At 36.3% G+C, this 20,590-nt stretch overlaps 1 protein-coding gene across 1 annotated transcript in view; it reads left to right on the top strand.

Moving 5' to 3' along the window:
* Nucleotides 1-2,481: 2,481 nt before the first annotated feature.
* Klhdc10 (kelch domain containing 10) overlaps nucleotides 2,482-20,590 on the top strand; it is a 62,052-nt gene continuing 43,943 nt past the window's right edge. The window contains exon 1 of the mRNA XM_046455065.2: nucleotides 2,482-2,752. Coding sequence (XP_046311021.1) covers nucleotides 2,587-2,752 — 166 coding nt within the window. The 5' untranslated portion in view covers nucleotides 2,482-2,586. The remainder of the gene's footprint in view (nucleotides 2,753-20,590) is intronic.

Genomic DNA, 20,590 nt, shown 5'->3' with positions numbered 1-20,590 from the left:
ATCAGGATTCCTATAAGGTCCACTACAGCACTTGGTTGTTATGTTTTTAAGTCTCTCTTTTTTGACAAGTTCATTTATTAATTTTATTTCTTCTTCTTAAATATACATGATAGAATGTATTTTGACATATTATACACACATGGAATACAACTTATTCTAACTAGGATTCCATTTTTGTGGTTGAACATGATGTAGAGTTATACTGGTCATGTATAACTTGGTGGATGCGATTGATAAGGAACATAGGATCTTGACAACTTCACTGAGATGTAATTCACATACATAATTCAAGATTTAAAGTGAAATCAATCTTGTTTCATCTATTTTGCCATCCACTTCACCTTTCTCGAATTATTTAAAATTTCTTTAAGATATAATTGATATACCATATAATTCATCTTTTAAAAGTGTACATTATTTGGTGGTTTTTAATATATTTAAAAAGTTTTTAATATATTTACCATTGTGATTCAGTGATTTTTAGCATATTCACAAGGTGGAACACCCATCAGAAGTCTATTTAATTTGTAGATTTCCTCCTCTAAATTTCTTTTTTTCTTTCAATTTATTTATTGAAGAAACTTGCATGTTGTTGAATTTCTGTAGTAAACTTTGCTGTAGCATCTTTTAACATTCCTTTGTATTTCCTATAAATTGGTGTTGTATCTAGATGTCTGATGAGACTCAGGTTAAATTATTTTCTGCAAGATTTTCATAGTCATGTTTGTGTTCTTTTTTATTTTTTGGCAAAGGGGATTGAACCAGAGGCACTGAACCACTGATCCACATTTTCAACCCTTTTTAATATTTTATTTAGAGACAGGGTCTCACTGAGTTGCCTAGGGATTTGCTGAGTTGCTAGGGCTGGCTTTGAGCTCCCCACCCTCCTGCCACAGCCTCCTGAGCCGCTGGGATCACAGGTGTGTGCAACCACAACCTGCTATGTCTCGCCTCTCATTATGTGAGGTTAGCAGTGGTTAAAACTCAATGGGTAGATCTCTTAAATTTATTAGGGGCTGCAAAATGGTGGTATTCTATCAACCCTTGTTTATTTACTGTTTGGAATATTCCTATAAAAAGAACAATGTTATTCAGCTACACCTTGGTTATTGAGCGGTATAATTTCTTAATTTTGGTTTTCCTATCTTAGAGCCATAGGTCTATTTCTTTCAGGTCTCAAACATTTTCCTAAGCAGTGCTATGGGGAAATGTTCATGGTAACTTAATGGCTACGTACAGTACCTCTCTTTCCTGCAGAAACTGAACATAGGAAAATAACCACGCGGCGCCTGAAGGTGGCGATCTAAAACTTGTACATCAGGGTCTAAGGGTATTTGCCCTCAGCTTCGGCAGAGTTTCTCCCTTTTTCTCCGCAACACGTAAGGTTCTCTGATGTGAAACACCACGGGAGAAAAATCCATCAGATCCAAGAACCTCAAAAAGTTTTGTTTGCCTTAAGGAATTTATATGCTTTTTCCTTATTCGAAACATCGGTCTGTGTTTTCCCACTTGGAATTGCGCCCCCTAAATTCAAAGCCAAATTTTCTGTTCAATTTTGGAACAATAGGAATTTCTGATCTGCATATCTATATCTTTCTTCGATCTTGGTCATCCGTACCTGTTCCTGTCATTTATTTCACATTCTAATTCTTATTGTACACATTCTAAGCCGATTAACATTTTCTGCGAGCAAGAAGGGGTTGATTGAACAAAAACATTTACATGGCCATCAGTCATCTATGAGGATATCTTTTTCTTGGCACATACCGCCGGGTGTCATTTCAAAAAGCCTTTCCAATGTGATAAACCAGAACATGTTTCTCATCAGGGTTTTAATTGCTTCTATCATTACTGGTAAGACTGAACATTTTCCCATGTTTGTTAAAAGGTTTAAAGCTGTTTGCTTGGGATGTGGCTTATATCGGGATTAGTTCAGCTAGTCCCATGGAAAGACAAGACAAATGATGAAACCCAGGAATATCTCGTTTTTACATTCAAGCTTCGACTCCGCCCTGAGTTTTCCTCCCTTTCCCAGCGAGCCCTTTGTGTGTGCCAACAGTCAAGGGATGGGCTCTTCATCTGTAAACCTGGCAGCAAAGTGTGTCGCCCACAAATATGTGCATTATGTGCATTGCCTGCTTCTGAATGCAATGTTTATGGCAAAGAGTTCCCGAGTCCTAAACATGTCTGGAGAACAGCGGTCTCCGGGAGTCTTTAGGCAGGCGTGGCCTCGTTCATTCGGGCTTCGATTGGCCCGCCTGACCCGCAGGAGTCGAGGCTACGCGGGCTTGCTCAGCGCGGTGGATGCGATTGATAAGTGGCTGCTTCTGTCTTTCTCTCCCCACACTTTTTTTTTTAGCCATAGCTATGGTTACCACGTCTCTCTCCGCCTCCCTCCACCTACCAAGAAGACGACTGCCCATTGGCGCTCTGTCACCAAGGTCGTTAGTCATTGGTCCCTGGTGAGACCGGGCGCTCCCCCTTTCCCTGTCTCCCCGGTCTCTTGAGGAGCCCAGGAAGAAGGCTCCGCTGGTGCCGGCGGGTCAGGGACTGCCGGGACCAGGCTGCGGCAGTCGTTAGCGGGTCATGTCGGCCGCCCAGGGATGGGACAGGAACCGCCGGAGGGGAGGAGGAGCGGTCGGCGGTGGCGGCGGAGGTAGCGGGGCCGGCGGGGGCAGTGGGGGCAGCGGGGGTCGGGGGACTGGCCAGCTCAACCGCTTCGTGCAACTCTCCGGGCGGCCGCACCTGCCAGGTGAGTCGTGGGACTGGGTCGTGACAGCTTGCGGGTGCGGCGGGAAGGTGACTGCTCCCCTGTCTTTTCTCCCCGGCTTTCTTTTCCTTGGGAGAAGGAAAGGGAGGCCCCCACGCAAAGCAGAGAGAATGGGAATCAAAGAAAAGCAAAGGTGTCTTTGAGGTCAGGGAGGGAACGGGAGCACAACGAAGAAAAGTATTTTTTGCCCTGTCAGAAGCTTTCTGCGGAGAGTTCTGTCTCCTTCCCAAAGAGAGATCACTGTCTCGTTGACATTCCCAAATGTTTCGCTTACTCGGTTCCCAATCTCTTCCCCTTCCGCAGTTTGATCTTGTGAAAGAAAGACTTTGGCGCCTAGCTGTGGAATATTATGTCAAAAAAGAGTGTTAATTAAGGAAAAGAGACGGAAGAGCATTCCAAGGAGCGGTTTTGTTACACACACGCTCACACACAAAACAAAAAACCACCCATGTGTGTAAGAGTTGGGTATCTGAAACAGAAGAAAAGAGTATGTGTGTGGTGGGGGCGGGAGGGGGCTTGTTGTCTAGGGAATGTATGGGAAAGAGAACCAAGGGGATTAGGGAAAACTAGTTGAATTCTTAATATTTTGAAATGCCCAAAGATAGAACGGATAATAGTGTGTAGATTTTAAAGGAGGAAAACGAAAATCGAGAATATACTTGGTGACAAAATTTTGCTTTGTCTACGGTATAAAAACAACTGAGAATTGGAAAAATGTACCCAATACAATAATTTCGCGTTCTGGCGTGTAGTACCTTATCTTTGAATTGAAATGTCTTAAAAAACAAAACCAGATCAAGTTATTGCATGTGTGTAGACAGTTTTAAAGAGATCCATTTGTGAGTATTCCACATAATAGTAAGAAGGTATGGAATTGAATGATCACAGACTGTCAAATGTGATATCGGGCAAGCTTATTTTTACCAAGAGAACTGTTAGGAATGATGTTGTTAATCATTCACCATGTTTTTTTGTGAATCATGTTGAAATTTATTATATCAGTGATATGTTTGTTTTGCTGATGAGTTTTGAGAACATGATGGTTTTTTATTTGTTTGTTACTGTGCCTTGTATTTCAGTGTAGTTAATGATTAATTTGAAGATAACAAAGGAAATTTCACACATTTCAAAAGATAATTGCCTGTGTTTATGATAGTGTTATTGATGTGTTCTAGAAATGTACATTATTCCATTTCTTTGTGCCATTGAAATTAAATTGAGGCATTGGTAAATAGTCAAATATATAAAATACCAGGAGTTGGGCTGGAAGTGTTAGTATCAGATGGGGCATCCAGAATTGCCACATATGCAATCTTTAACATGGAGAAGAAGAAAGAAGTAATCTTTTTTCTTATTCCAAATTAATAACAAAACCTGAATTTTGAGTGTTGTAGCGTAGAAGATAAATATCTTGGCAAGGACTATTATCAGCTTGCCCTCTACCACTGCAATTTGTATTTCTTGGGTCATGGATTAATTATTATACAGTGGGTTTAATGTGGGCATCAGGTCTTTTAGAACCTGATTGGTGCACTTCCCCACTGCCACCATCTGAGGGCAGTGGAAGCCATGATTTCAGATAAGGCCTTAGGTGTGGAACTATTTCTGCATTCTCTTAGCACACAAGGCCAAAAACAGCTATTTGTCCAGAGGTAAAGATAAAATGTGTCCAAACTGTGAAAATTAGGAAAGTGGGGTCATCAGTCTCTTCTTTCTGCTTGCTTTTTCCTAACTGATACTTCATTTCTCCTTCCCTGTGGCCGTTTTTCCCTCATTCTCAAAATCGGGGAAATATCTGATATCTCAATATACACCTTGAAATTCTTTCATATTAATTCTTATTCTCCAAGGTACTACATTTTTCAGCCTTCTTACTTTTTCTTTGTATTCTATTTTGAGGTATTTCAAAAGATTTTGGGTGGTGGGGAAGAATAGGAATGTCTAGGCTTATTTTATGGCCGACCCTGGAGGTATAGCTTTTTTTTTTTTTTTTTTTTTTTAAATCACTGTAGGTAACTTTCTGTCTCCTTTAATTTCTAGTCCCATTTGACATTACTCATCCTTCTTTACCAAGATTTGTACACATTGGAGAAACCCTTTCTCTTCCTTTTTGCATCTCTACCCTATATCCAGCTCTCCATGAAACAAAACAGCATGGTCTTCATGGCGTGTACTTCTTTTCAGTGATACCCTCTTTGTCCATCCAATTATGCAAACCTGAAACTTGGGCAGCCCTGCTAATATTTTCCTCTCCCTCGCATTTCAGGCGTCATTACTCAAATTCCCTCATTTTAGGTCTCCCACAGTAGATTTCTAAGCAATCTCCCTGCTTCTGCTTTTGCCTTCCAGTTCAAATAGCATATCAATATCTTCACACATACACACACATGCACGCACGCACGTGCTTGTGCTATTTATGTAAAAAATGCAGTTTTATACATGCAAATACGTCACACTCATATAGATTTTAAAATTCTAAGTACATTGGCATTATATATAAGACATTGGGACTAGTGAATTTGATCTATTAGTTTGGTTCAGTTCCTATAGCCCCACTAACTCTGGACAAGCAGATAAAGTCAAGTTTTTTAGTGTGTAAAGTTGTGTCGACTCTGCATCCATTGTGAAAGCACAAACAATATTTTGTGAAGCTGAAACCTCCTTGCCTTTCTGCTCGTATATTAAATACAGTGGTGTTGATGTATTTGCCCCATAGACTAAGAAATTAATAGCTTCTTAGTCCTGGATAATTAGAAATCTCTGTGCACCCAGTAAGGAACAGGGAACAGTGCTTTTGTAGAATAGTATGCAGAGGGCAAGCAAGCTCAGAAGCAAGAAAATCGTGGGCTAATTGAATCCATGTTCCTATTATAATTTAACTGTGTGGGTTTGATTAAATGAAATATATTAGTTGAGAAAACAATTAAAAACATAATGGCAAACATAGGAAATGGAATACTAGCAAAGAGGAAGAAAATATAACAATTTGTAAAGCTGTGAAAAAATAATACCAAAATCATAAGTAATGTCTAAAATTCAAATGGTACAAAACAGCATATGGTAAGAGGCAAGTTTCTTTCTACATTTGACCTTAGCTAATTGGCTTCCTTCCCTAGAAACAAGCAATGATAAATTTCCTGTGTATTTTCCGGAATGGATGTGTGTGTGCCCGCGCGCGTAGATAGGAAGACTAAGATTTCTTTGTTTGGATGGGCATTTAAAATGTTAACAGTCTTGCTAAGACAGACAGTGATACAATGAATGTGCCTGTATGTATAGAATTTTGCACATAGTCTGAGTCTACGTTTAGGATAAATTCCTAGAAGTATAATTGCTGGGTCAAAATATAGTGTGTACTTTGATAAGATACCATCAAATTGCCCTCCATAGAGGTTGTGCCAGTTTATGTTCCACTGTCAGTTTTAAGAATGCTGGTGGCTTCCTTGTTCCCTTGGTAATGGAGTGGTTGTTAAACCTCCCCCCCCCCCCTTTTTTTTTTTTTTAAATAACCAGTTTAATAGTTTTCTTATCCATATTTTCAACAAGTATAAGAGCCATATTTGCCTTTATTTATAACGTCTCTTTATATTTTCTTATCCATTTCTTTTTTTGTTTTAAATGGAAATTTTACTTATTGTTTGATTGAAATGAGGTCTTGCTGTGTTGCCCAGGCTGTCTCCAACTCATGGGCTCAAGTGATCTTCTGCTGTAGCTTCCTGAATAGCTGGTACTGCAGGTGCGTGCCACCATGCCCAGCTTTTTATTCATTTTTTTTTCTTTCACTGAAAGGTTTTCTGTTGCTTATAGGAATTCTTATGTTTTGAGGAAATTAGTTCTCAGTTTTTAATATGAGTTGCAGATATTATACACGAGTTTTTCATTTGTGTTTTAACCTTGTTTGTGTATATTTTCAGCACAAATTTTAAAATGTAGTTAATTTTTTTAATATTTATTTTTTAGTTTTAGAGGCACACAATATCTTTATTTTTATGTAGTGTTGGGACCGAACCCAGTGCGTCATGCATGCTAGGCAAGCACTCTACCACTGAGCCACAACACTGCCCCAAAATGTAGTTAAATTTATCAGTGTTTTTTTACTTTCTAAAGTTTTGTATCATAAGAAAGATACAAATTCCAATTTGTATCTTTTCCTATTCCAATATTATTTCTAAAAATTAAAATGAATATTCTTATTGTTTTCCCTTGGTACTTAGATAATTTTATTTTTAAGTTAGATGTATCATCCGTACAAATATAAGTTAAGTATTGGGATAGGAATCCAATCTTTTTTTCAGGTAGCTACCTAGTTATCCCAGTATCCTATATTAAATGATCTCACTTTTTCCTACTGATTTGAAATCTTGACTATACTTTATTCCTACATGTAATTTGAGGTTACTATTGGACTTTTATCTACTTCTCAGAATTCTAGAAGTTTTTCTTATTTTCCAGGAAAACTTAGAATTAGCTAATCATGCCCCTCATATCCTGATTTTTTTTTTTTTCCTTGAGATGGTATCTCACTAGGTTGCTCAGGCTGGATCCGTCTTGTTTGGGCTCAAATAATCCTCCCAAGTGCTGGGACCACAGGCACAAGTTACACTTGGTTACTCTGTGGGTATATTGCTGATGGCACATTATATTTATAGACTGATTTAGAAATAGTTGATATTGTTTTGAGGTCCAAGTTCAAGGACAGAGTGTATATTCATTTTTTTCTCTCCAAGTTAGCATTCCTCAATAACTTTTTTGTTTTTAATTTTAAGAGGCATCTTATTAGGTTGCCCAGGCATGTCTGGAACCCTCCCAGACTCAAATGATCCTTTTGCCTCAGCCTCCTGAGTGCTAGGAGTACAGGGCCTGTGCACTATACCCGTCTCCTCAATGACATTTAATGTTTCTTTTTTTCTCCACATATTTATACATTTATTTTTCCTCCATACATTTATGCATTTATTCTTTGGTACTTAATCTTTTTTGTTATTATTATTATTATTTGGTGTGTGTGTGTGAGTTGGGGGAACAGGATCTCACCAAGTTGCTGAGGATGGCCTTGAACTAGTGATCCTCAAGTCTTTGAAGTCACTGGGATTACAGGTGTATGGTACCACACTCAGCCTTTTTTGTTGTTGTTATTGTAAGTGGAGTTTCTACTTCTGTTATCTTTTATATGATTGTTGGAATATGGGAAGGCTACCAAATTTTTTTTTTAAGGCTACCAATTTCCGAGTATTAATTTTATACAGTTGGAATTCTAATATTATGTGTAATTGTTTTTCTAGATAAAAACAATGACAGTTAAGTAATCGTATCATATCAAATAATGATAATCTATGTCTTCCTTTGCAGTTTTTATATTTATTTCCCTTTGTCAAATTGGTTTGGCTATTACATTTCAAATATATTAAATAAGATACTAGTAGACCTTTTTCCTGACTTCAGTAGGATGTTTTTAGTGCTTTTATATTAAGATTAGATCTAGCTTTGGATTGAAGTACATGTATTTTATGCATTAAAGTATTCAGTTGTTATCATTTAAAAAGTTTTCTTTTTTTAAATAAATGGGAATAAATTTTTCCAGTGCCTTTTCAGAATTTATGGGAATTAATGTATATTTTTTTTCTTTCTCTTTTTTTTGTTTTTGCAATGAATTGTTCTAATGAATTTACTGTTACTGAACTATATCCTTGCATTCCTGAATCAACTGCATTGTCACGGTGTATTACTATTTTAAATGTACTGCTGGGTTCCCTTTGCTAAACTTAGAAATTTTATGTCACTCCTTGTAAGCTAAATTGCTATTTTTAGTTTTCTTTTATTTTTGTTGGGTTATGCTTTTTTCATGGAAATTATTTCAGAGCTTTCTTTTTCTGTGTGTGTGTGTGTGTTGTTTTTTTCCCTGTCTGGTTAAATGTTATTAAAGTTAAAGGTTTGGTTAAAGTCCCTTTGCAATCATTTGGACCTTGTGTTTTTTTGTAGGAATGCAGTAGTAGCTGTTGGATAATTATATCTACTTCTATGATAATTTTGCTGCTAACAATTTATATGTTTGGGGGAATCTTTGATAATTTATATTATCCTAGAAAATTGTCCATTCCATTCAAATTTTCAAAATTGTGTGAAGTTGAGCAAGATATTCTTTTATTATTTAAAAAAAAAAAAGTGTTTTCCTGGGACTGAGGTTGTAACTCAGTGGTAGAGTGCTTGCCTTGCATGGGTGAGGCACTGGGTTCAATCCTTAGCACCACATAAAAATATTAAAAAAAAAAAAAGTTCTCTCCCGATAGGGCTCTACTCATTTAAACAATTTTTTTCCCTATATCTGATATTTACTTATTATCACTTCTTATCTTATATATGTGAGGCTTGGCCCTTTTCTTTCTATAACCAGAGTTCAGATTTCTAAAAATATGTTTTATTTTATTAATATTTTTCTTTCATTGTTTTAAATCCTTCCTTTAGTTTTTAATAGATTTCTTTTGTGGTGGTTTTCCTTTGTGGTACTAGGTATCTAACCAGGGCCTCATGTGTACGAGGCAAGCACTCTACCACCAAGCTATATCCCCAACCCTCATTGTGGTTTTTGATTGGTGTTTTTCTTGTGGCTAATGATATTAAGCATTTTTTCATATACTTGCTGGTTATTTGTATGTGTGGGTGATTTCCTCTTGGAAAAATATTCATTCAGATCCTGTGTCCAAGTTTTAATTGGGTTATTTGTTTTGTTGTTTATATATTCAGGTACAAGTTCCTTATCATATATATGGTTTGTAAATATTTTCTACAGTTCTGTGGTTGTCTTTTTACAAAGGATTTTAATTTTTGTGAAGTCTAGTATATCATTTTATTCTTTTGTTGCTCATGTTTTTGGTGTCCTATCTAAGAGTCCTTTGCCAAATACAAGGTCATGAAGACATCTCTGTGTTTTTCTCTAAGAGTTTTCTAGTTTTGCTGTTATATTTATGTCTTTGATCCATTTTGGATTAGCTTTTACATTTGGTGTGATGTGTAAGGGTTATCTCAACTGCCTATCTCATTGTCCTAGCAACATTTGTTTAAAAGATCTTCTTTCCCTTCTAATGGTCTTGCCACCCTTGTGAAAAATCAGTTGACTTTAAAAGCATTTGTTTATTTCTGGATTCTCAATTTTATTCCATTTTCTATATGTATACTCATGTGCCTGTAGCACACTGCCTCAATTATTATTGCTTTTTTTTAATATTTATTTTTTAGTATTTGGCGGACACACATCTTTGTCTGTATGTGGTGCTGAGGATTGAACCCAGGCCGCACGCATGCCAGGCGAGCGCACTACCGCTTGAGCCACATCCCCAGCCCCAATTATTATTGCTTTGTAGTAAGTTTTAAAATATCAGTCTTACTGTTTTACTCTTCTTTTTAAAAAAAAAAATATATATATATATATATATATATGTGTGTGTGTGTGTGTATATATATATATATTTTAGTTGTAGTTGGACATAATACCTTTATTTCATTTATTTATTTTATGTGGTGCTGAGGCTCTAACTCAGCACCTTGCAAGTGCTAGGTCAGTGCTCTACCATGAGCCACAATCCCAGCCCCTTTACTCTTCTTTTAAAGCATCATTTTAGCTATTCTGGGTACTTTGCAATTCCACATAAATTTAAGAATCATGTTGTCAATTTGTACAAAGAAGTCATTTGGGATCCTGATAGAAATTGCATTGAATTTTTAGATCAGTTTGGAAAATATTGCCATTTTGATAATGTTGTCTTCCAGTCCATGAACATGAGATAGTTCCCCATTTATTTAGCTCTTCTTTAATTTCTTCAACGATGTTTTGTGGTTTTCAGAGTCCACTGATGTTTTGCTTGCATTTTTCAATCCTGCTGTCTGTGTCTCTTGCTGTTTTCAGCAGTGTCGGCGCTTCCTTTGTGTTACTTCTGATAAAAGATTTCATTTCTGTATTGATTGAAGTTTTACACTTCCTTTCTGTTGCTCTGACTGCTTGTATTTCTTTTCTTTTTTACTTTTTCTTTTTCTTTTTTCCCCCCAAAGGGAAGCCTGGGAATTGAACCCTGGGGTGCTTTACCTCTGAGCTATACCCCCAGTCCCTTTTTTGTTTCTATTTGGAGACATGATCTGACAAAGTTGCTTAGGATCTCATTAAGTTGCTGAGGTTGGCCTCAAACTTGTGATGCTCCTTCCTCAGCCTGGGTCCCTGGGATTAAAACATGCCTAATTTCTTTCTCTTGTCTATCTTCCTTGAGTTAAAATCTCTTTATGTAATTTCTGCACTTGAGATATTACTAATTTTGGTGAAGCTTATTGTCTCCCACTTCCTATCACCACTGTTATAAAAGGAATATAAATTCATTACTAAATCTGAAAAATATAGAAAAATTGAAACCAGTGGAAATCATCCATAGTATATCAACATGTTAATATTTTATTTTCCTTTTAGTTCTTTATTAGTGAATTACTGAATACTATAAATAATTAAATATCACATTAGGAGCTTGAGATTCTCTTAAAACTGTTCAATATATAAATATTTTACTCACGAGGCTTGTTTATGTTTTCTGCTATTTTATTGATGGAATTTGTTTCTTCTCAGTTTTCTGTATGAATGATCTTTTATTTATTTTTTTTCCGGCCTATTTTACTTCTCTCTTCATAGCCAAGCTTTCAGAAAGAATAGACTTTGATGTTTTTTTTTTTTTTTTTTTTTAAATTTCTTTGATTTCTTCTCTTCAACAGAAAAGATTATAGGCTTACTTTAAGTCTTCATCTTTCCACTCAGGAACTCTTGTTAAAAATCTAGTAGATGCTTCGTCTTCATCCCAACCAGCTTTTCTAGTATTTGATTTTAACTACTTTTTATTCTAGATCCTGGGAGCACATTGTAATTAGACAAAATCCCTACTCATAAAGAGCTCTTAGTTATATTTTTGTTAATTGTGTGGGTTTAATTTAATTACATTAATTAAATTTATTTTTGGTACTGGGGATTGAACCCAGGGGCGCTCAACCACTGAACCACATCCCCAGCCCTTTTTATTATTATTTTACACAGAGTCTCATTAAGTTGCTGAGTGCCTCACTGGATTGGTAGGCACTCAACTTGTGATCCTCCTGCCTCAGCCTCCTGAGCTGCTGGGATTACAGGCTTGCATTACTGCACCTAGCTTCTTAGTTACCTTTTTATCTCTTGAACTTCCCATTAGTTTTCCTTTACATATCCCTTCATAATGGTATCCAAGAGTATATCTTTTTCATTTGTTATTTTTGCCTTCTTACTCTTTTATTTTTCCTGATAATGCCCAAATGTGTCTCCAACTCAGATTTCTCTTCTGGCTTCTTGGCCAATGGCTACTAGACATTTCCACCAAAAGACTGATAAGTACCTTAAATCCAGCATGTCCAGAAAACAGTTTCATCATCTTTCTTGTCAAACCTGTTCTTCCTGTGCTTCTTATCCTGACTAATGTTTTAATGGCTATATCATAGATTTAGTGAGTCAAATGAGAAACCTGGGAATCATATTAGATTCCTTCCTTTTTCTCACCCCTTATCCAGCTTAGTCAAAAAACTTGATTTTTTCATCCCTACCCTCTTTTCTTTGACCTTTCTATCTTTCCAACCTTATCATTTATGTTTTTGTTTTCTGCAATACTGGGGATTGAGCCCAGGACAATACTAGACAAGCACTTACCACTGAGCTACATCCCCCACCCTTTTTATTTTACATTTTTATTTTTATTTTACATTTTTATTTTCCAAGGTTGGCCTCAAACTTGGGATCCTCTTGTCTTAGCTTTCCAAGTACTTGCAGTTAATAGGTGTGTCACTATACCTGGCCTATGTTTTTCATTTTATATTTCATCTATATAGAAGAACTTGCAATTAGAGTACCATCCTCATAATTGTCCTCCAAGTCTTACCCACATGTTCTTTCAATTAATACAACATTTTTTTTGGTCATTTCTCTTTTAATGCAAATAATTTATTGAGTAGTTACTCTGGCTCTATTTTAAAGTATTTCATAAAAATTAACTTACTTATTCCTCATTATTTTCTGAGGTAAATAACTCTTACCTTTTTATGAAGAGGAAACTGAGACTTAGAGAAGCTCCCTAACTTGCTCAAAGTCTTTATTGCTGATCTATAGATGTCAGAATCAGGAATCACACCCAGTCCACTGGACTTTAAAGCCCCTGCTAGGAGCTGGGGAAGTAGCTTAGTGGTAGAGCTCTTTTCTAGCATGCACAAGGCCCTGGGTTCAATTCCTGCCACTGCAAAAGAAAAGAAAAGAAAAGAAAGAAAACCCATGTATTCTTCCTCTTTTTTGGCCACCATTTTGTTTTGTTTATAAAAAGGATCATAGTAGTTACCCTGAATTACAATTATTTGGTTTTGGGCTTGTGTGCTTACTAGTTATGGGCTCCTTAAAGGCAAAAAGTAATGTCTTCCTATCTGTGAATACCACCTGACTTGTAGCAGACTTTTATTAAATGTTAATTGGATGAATTAGTAATTGTCAGTATTTATAGTTATCCCTGCAAGAGAATGGAGCTTAGGTTATTTGACATTACATAAATCTATTTTATTTTTTACCTTGGAATTTAGCACATACAGTGTTCGTATGGCTTTTCCAAATACCTCCCGAAAATTTAAACTACAGTTTTAGGGACTGAGGGTATAACTCAATGGTACAGCATGTGCTTAAAGGGTGTGAGACCCTGAGTTCAATCTCTATCACTAAAAAAAGGTATGATTTTATGTTGAGTATTATCAGAAATGGCTGTACCATTCTTCCATCTTTTTTCAAAAAATATTTTTAGTTGTATATGGATACAATATATTTATTTATTTTTCTTTATGTGGTGCTGAGGAATGAACCAGGGCTGCACACATACTAGGTGAGTCCTCTACTACTGAGCCACAAGCCCAGCCCCCCCATCCTTCTATCTTGCCTTGATTTCATCTCCTCCTGCCTTTTCAAAAAATTTATATTATGATTACTTTTCTGTTCTATATGTTCATCTTCTTTATTTTTATTGAATTTTTCCTATAGCATTTGAACTTGCTTAAGTTTTCTCTCTGATCTCTTTCTTATGTAGCCGAGTTCAGGAAAGCATTGCCTAGAATTACTGTCTTCATTTGTCATACCCTTCCCATCACTTGTGTGAAAGGACTCCCACTAAAGTCACAAATAACTTTTGTGTGTCAAATCAAGTGGATGTTTTAACATCTCCATCTGACTTATCTCTCTTCATTTTGTCCTTTCCCCCTGGTTTCCCCGGTATCAGGTCTGGTTTTCTTTTTATGTGACTGACCTCACATCCTTGGTCTTCTTTGTTACCTCTTGCTCTTCTACCAGATTTTTATGAATTAGAGTCTCAAATCTTGGTCCTGTGTCCCCACTATTCTCTTTTCAGCTTATTTGAGGTGTTCTCTTCCAAATCCATAATTTTTTTTCTTTTTTTTTATTGGTTGTTCAAAACATTACAAAGCTCATGATATATCATCTTTCATACATTTGACTCAATTTCCCATTTTTACCCCAAATACAAATTGCAGAATCACATCAGTTACACACTCACGTTTTTACATAATGGCATATTAGTGACTGTTGTATTCTACCTTTCCTATCCCCTACTATCCCCCCTCCCCTCCCCTCCCATCTTCCCTCTCTACCTCATCTGCTGTTGTTCAATTCTCTCCCTTGTTCCCCCCCCTTTCCCCTCACAACCTCTTATATGTAATTTTGTGTAACATTGAGGGTCTCCTACCATTTCCATATGCTTTCCCTTCTCTCTCCCTTTCTCTCTCCCCACTCGTCTCTGTTTAGTGTTAATCTTTTCCTCATGCTCTTCCTCCCTGTTCTGTTCTTAGTTGCTCTCTTTATATCAAAGAAGACATTTGGCATTTGTTTTTTAAGGATTGGCTAGCTTCGCTTAGCATAATCTGTTCTAATGCCATCCATTTCCCTGCAAATTCTATGATTTTGTCATTTTTTAGTGCTGCGTAATACTCCATTGTGTATAGATGCCACATTTTTTTTATCCATTCATCTATTGAAGGGCATCTAGGTTGGTTCCACAGTCTAGCTATTGTGAATTGTGCCGCTATGATCATTGATGTGGCAGATCCCTATAGTGAGCTCTTTTAAGATCCTCAGGGAATAGTCCGAGAAGGGTGATAGCTGGGTCACATGGTGGATCCATTCCCAGCTTTCCCAGGAATCTCCATACTGCTTTCCAAATTGGCCTCACCAATTTGCAGTCCCACCAGCAGTGTACAAGTGTACCCTTTTCCCCACATCCTTGCCAGCACTTGTTGTTCTTTGACTTCATAATGGCTGCCAATCTTACTGGAGTGAGATGGTATCTTAGGGTGGTTTTGATTTGCATTTCTCTGACTGCTAGAAATGGTGAGCATTTTTTCATGTACTTGTTGATTGATTGTATGTCCTCCTCTGAGAAGTGTCTGTTCAGGTCCTTGGCCCATTTGTTGATTGGGTTACCAAATCCATAATTTGAAATTTCATTCATATACCATGTCCCTTTTTAACTTCTGCCAAAATCCCTCTTACGGGCCATGCACTTATTATACCACTTGTATTCAGTTTGCTGAAACTGAAATATGTGGTCTTTCTTTATTGTAAGGTTTGTGTCCTTTGATATCTCTTTTGCCTTTCTTGATCCTGTGGTCTGTATCCCTTGCTTTGTTTTCAGCAATGTCTGTGCCTCTGTTGTTACTTGTCATGAAGTTAGTTATTGGATAATTTTAGGCAGGGGAATGATGCAATATGATTTACATTTTTGAAAACTCCCTCTGGCTGCTAAATGGAGAATTGATTGTAGCAAATGGTGAACATGAAGATGGAGGCCATTTAGGAGACTGTTGCGGGTTTCTAAAAAGACATGGTCATTTGGATTAAGATACAGTGTATAGGTGGTGAGAAGGGGTTGGATATGAAATATATTTTGAAAGTAGCATTAGCAGGATTTTCTGTGAGATATGAATGAGAAGAATCATGATGATTCCCAAGGTTTGTCGTGAGCAATTAGATGGGTGATAGTGTTCTTGTATGAGATGGAAAAGACTGAATGGAACAGGATTATGGGAGTAAATCAAGATTTTTGTTTTAGTTTTGTTAAGCTTGAGATGTCTACTTGACCTCCAAGTAGAGGATACTGGGTAGCAATTTTCATATAATTTAGACTCAAGGGAAATGTGGAGGCTTGAATGTAAAATTTGATATTATTAGCATACAATGATATTTCAAACCATTGGATTGGATGAGATCATCAAAGGTAATTTTTTAGAAAAAATTGTGTAGAAAATTGTAACACTTGAAATTGAGAAGGAAAGGAAAAGCAGCAAAAGAGTTAAATTAAAGATAGGAGGAAGGCCGGAACTCCTTGGTTTCACAGATGATAAGAAAGTGTTTCAGGAAGGAGGGAGAGGTTACTTTGTCTGATATTGCCTGAGAACTTGAGGAAGATAAAGTTCTAAAATGGTGGACGCTATTACTAATAGTACAGTACTGTAGGCTATTACTATGGGTTTTGTAGGCTTTGTGGATTGACTCAGGAACATTAATTATTTACAGCATGGGAAAATATGTTCAGATTTTCAAAATAACAACTGACATATTAATTTAGAATTTAGAAATGCAGCCTAATTTTTAATAGCCTGTATACTTTGCTTTTTTTTTTTTTTAATATTGGGAATTGAACCTAAGGCCTCATGCATGGTAGGCAAGTGTTCTACTACTGAGCTACAGTTCTTTTTAATTTTTATTTTGAGACAGGGTCTTACTAAATTGCCCAGGCTGGCCTCCTGCATACCTGGCCTCCCTCATCTTTTTTTTTCTTTCTGGGGTACTAGGACGCTTTGAACTCAAAGGTGCTTAACCACTGAGCAACATCCCCAGCCCTTTTTATTTTTTATTCTGAGATAGGGTCTTGCTAAGGTGCTTAGGGACTTGCTAAATTACTGAAGCTGGCTTTGAACTTGCTTCTCCTGCCTCAGCCTCCTGAGCCACTGGGATTCCAGATGTGCACTACTGCATTGGGCCTCCCTCATCTATTTTTAAGGCCACTTCCCCTTCTTTTTAAAAATGACTTTAGTGGTTTTGAAACCTTAGTATCATTAGACTTTTACCTGTATAATGGGCAACTTGTAAAACATAAAGGTAATGCTTTTTTAAACATGTAAATATGACTTCCTGTTATTGAACTCATTTGTTTACACCCTAAAATTTTTTCATTGTTTTTTAAAACTGAAAGACATTGTGTAAACATAGTAAAATCTTATAGTATGTAAGGAGGGATGTGTTCCATTTGAGATCCCTTGTTCTCGGAGTCTTTGTCCCTAGAAGTATCATCTGTTAGAGTCTCTGGTCTGTCTTTCCAAAAATATAATTTATATATGTATTCATATGCATGTGTTACCTTTATTTTTAAACAAATTAGAGTACAACATTAGGTATTCTTTTTGCACCTATTTTTTTTAAAACTTAAAAATGTATTTTGGGAAAATTGTTCTGCATTAGCACATTTATATTTATCACATTCTTCTTCATGGCTGAAAGTATTATGTTGTATGGATGTACTATAATTTACCAGCCACCCAGTTGATAGATATTTAGATTTTTTCTGATTTCTACTATGTAAAAACATCGCTGCAATGCAAGGTGATAACTATTGACAACTTGCCCTTTGACATCTGTGTTTTAAAAGTGTACTTTAGATTATAGAGCTTTAAAACATATGTATCCCTTTGTTTTGCACAACCTTTCCCATCCAGCTTCTCTTTTAAGTCCTTATGTTTTATTCCCTTAATAATACTAGTTAGGCACTTTCATATTTACTTATAACCTATTAAGGGCTAGATGCTATTTCTGTCCCTGTTGTTTATAGGTAAAGAAGTCTAGGCAAAGGGTAAGACTTTGTCCAATGACATGTAGCAAGCAAGGGACAGAAACCAGGCAGAGTGTGGTTCTAAAATCCTTGCTCTTTACCACTCTGCTGCCCTCTTCTCTGTACCCTTTTCTTTCTTTCTTTTTTTTTCTTTTTGTATTGGGGATTGAACAGGGCACTTTAACACTGAGCTACATGTACCCCAATATTTTTTTTATGTTTTATTTTGAGAAAAGCTCTCATTAAGTTGCTGGGAGTCTCATCATGTTGCTGAGGCTCTGGCCTTGAACTTGGGGCCTCAGCCTCCTGAGTTACTGGGATTTCAGGTATGTGTGCCATCTTGCCTGGTTCTGTTCCCTTTCCTTCTCCGTTCTTTCTGTTACCATCACATTTAGGCTTTTATTACCTTAAACTGAACTATACTGATAATGTTTTTTGCCATTCTCAGGTTTTCTTTCCTGATCCATCTTGTAAGAATAAAATTAATCTTCCTAGTAAGGGACTGTAGTATTGCTTTCCAGATCAAAATCCTTCAGTGGCTTCCCGCCTCATTTAGAATCCAGCCCAATCTCATTCTCTTCCCTTTTATATTCTCTAGTCCTCATTAAATTTGTGTCTTGCTTTATTTAAGATATAAACATTGGGGTTGGGTGTTTTAGCTCAGTGGAAGAGTGCTTGCCTAGCATGTGTGAAGCCCTGGGTTCAATTCTCAGCACCACACAAAATAACTAAAATAGGGGTCCATCACCAACTAAAAAGTATTTTAAAAAAAGATATAAACATTGACTTGTCTGTAAGACTAGAAAGCAAAGAAAGAGAAGCTTGAGATTATAAATAATCTTTGGAGTTTCTTGAATTGTTTCCCTTTTTACACACAGTAGCTCCTTGCCATATGGTTTCATTAACAAACTGTCAACTCAATTAATTTGAACCAGATGTGTAATTGATCAAATGCTAACCACAAATATTTTGGTGTCACATAAAACAAATTACTTAAAAACATGTACAAACCCGAATATGAAATTTCTAATGTGTACTCTGAACTTGAGGTAAAATATATTTAGCTTTTACACACACATATATGAAGCCTTGAAAATCATTCAAGAATATAACATCTTAAAGTTAAATAAAAATTGGGGGTGGGGGCAGGTGTGGAGTATACAACCTGTAAACTTAGTGATTTGGGAGTGGGAGCCAGGAGGACTGAAGTTTGAGGCCAGCCTTGCAACTGAGTGAGACACTGTCTCAAAAAATAAAAAGGGCTGGAGATGTGGCTCAGTTGTTAAGCACCCCTGGGTTCAAAACCCAGTACCAACACCAAAAATATCTTTTTGGACTTTCTGGGCATGGTGGAAATTTTTTTTGTACCTAAATTATGATTTTAAGTCAAACTTACCTGTGATTTTATAGAAAAAAACACTTCAATGCAGAATAAATAAATAGAAATAAATACTTTTTTTAAAAAGTAATAAATAACACTTTTAGATACAATCATTTATCTGTTGGAATTTGCAGATTTTCTTTTGCTTAGTTCTGTAGTCTCACTTGCAGAAATAGGGAGGGGGATCCAGTGGCTCTAGAGAGGTAGGCATCTTTGGTGTTCTTTAAAAGGAGGGAGGTTGCAAATTTTTAGTTCAAAAGACATTATCATGATATATCAATTTAAAAATCCAGATTTCCTGTTTAGTATCCTACACCTACACTCCTTAGCACAAAGTCTTTACTTCAATGATTTTTTGGGGGGAGAAAGGTGATCCTCAGGACACTCAAGTATCCAGAAGCAACTGAAGACCAAATAATGTATTCTGAACATTTTTAAAATATATATTTTTTTTAGTTGTAGATAGACACAGGGTCTTGCTGGATGCTGAGGCTGCCCATGAACTTTCGATCCTCCTGCCTCAGCCTCCTAAGCCAGTAGGATTATAGGTGTGAGCTACCGCGTCCTCTTCATTTTTTTAAAACCTGGGGTCCATCAGTTCATGAGTTTATGGATGTTCTTCAAGAGATTATATTATATGTAAAAATTTATGAATATATCTGCATTTTTCTATGAAGAGAGCTAATGAGAGATACATATTTTATTTTTTTTTTTAATTTTAATATTTATTTTTTAGTTTTCGGCGGACACAACATCTTTGTTTGTATGTGGTGCTGAGGATCGAACCCGGGCCGCACACATGCCAGGCGAGCACGTTACTGCTTGAGCCACATCCCCAGCCCGAGATACATATTTTATATATATACATATTTTTATATATATATATATATATATATATATATATATATATACACACACACACACACACACACACATTTTTTTTTGGTATATATACACTTTTTTTTTTTTTTTAGTTTCATTGGAGACCAATGCCATCCTCCCAAAAGTTAAAATACCAGTCCTGCTGGGGTGGGCCTGGCACTTTTTGTTTTTGTTTTTATGTTATATATTTATTTTTAAAAATAAGCTCACAACAAGTCAGCTAATCTGGTGTCTTAGAAACCGTTACAAATAAGTAGTTATAAGGATCTTGGTATATTTGTGATTCCTTTAAGGATTGTAGAATTTTTAGTGCTTTGGAGACCATCTAGTATATATATATATGGTTCATAAGCCATATATAGTTAATTCTTCCTAAAAAAAGATTACACTGAGCCAAAGGATGGAGTTTTTATTTCAAAATGTATTTCAAAGCCTTAGCAGCCATTCATAAACATTAAGAATGTAATGACACTATTTTAAATCAGAGTGCTCCCAGGAATTTTTATGTTTATTAGATTCAGATTTAATATTTTAATCTAGCACAGGTTTATGAATTATAATACTTTCTGATTAATATATGTAAATATGTAAAAGTTCAGCTTGTTTCTTTAGAAGAAGAGTCTGAGAATTCAGTCATTC

The sequence above is a fragment of the Marmota monax genome, unplaced genomic scaffold, assembly GCF_021218885.2.
Source record: "Marmota monax isolate L192 unplaced genomic scaffold, Marmota_monax_Labrador192_F-V1.1 WCK01_AAM20220418_F8-fsc00131, whole genome shotgun sequence".
Classification (NCBI taxonomy): Eukaryota; Metazoa; Chordata; class Mammalia; order Rodentia; family Sciuridae; genus Marmota; species Marmota monax.
This window is presented reverse-complemented; position numbering and strand designations above follow the sequence as displayed.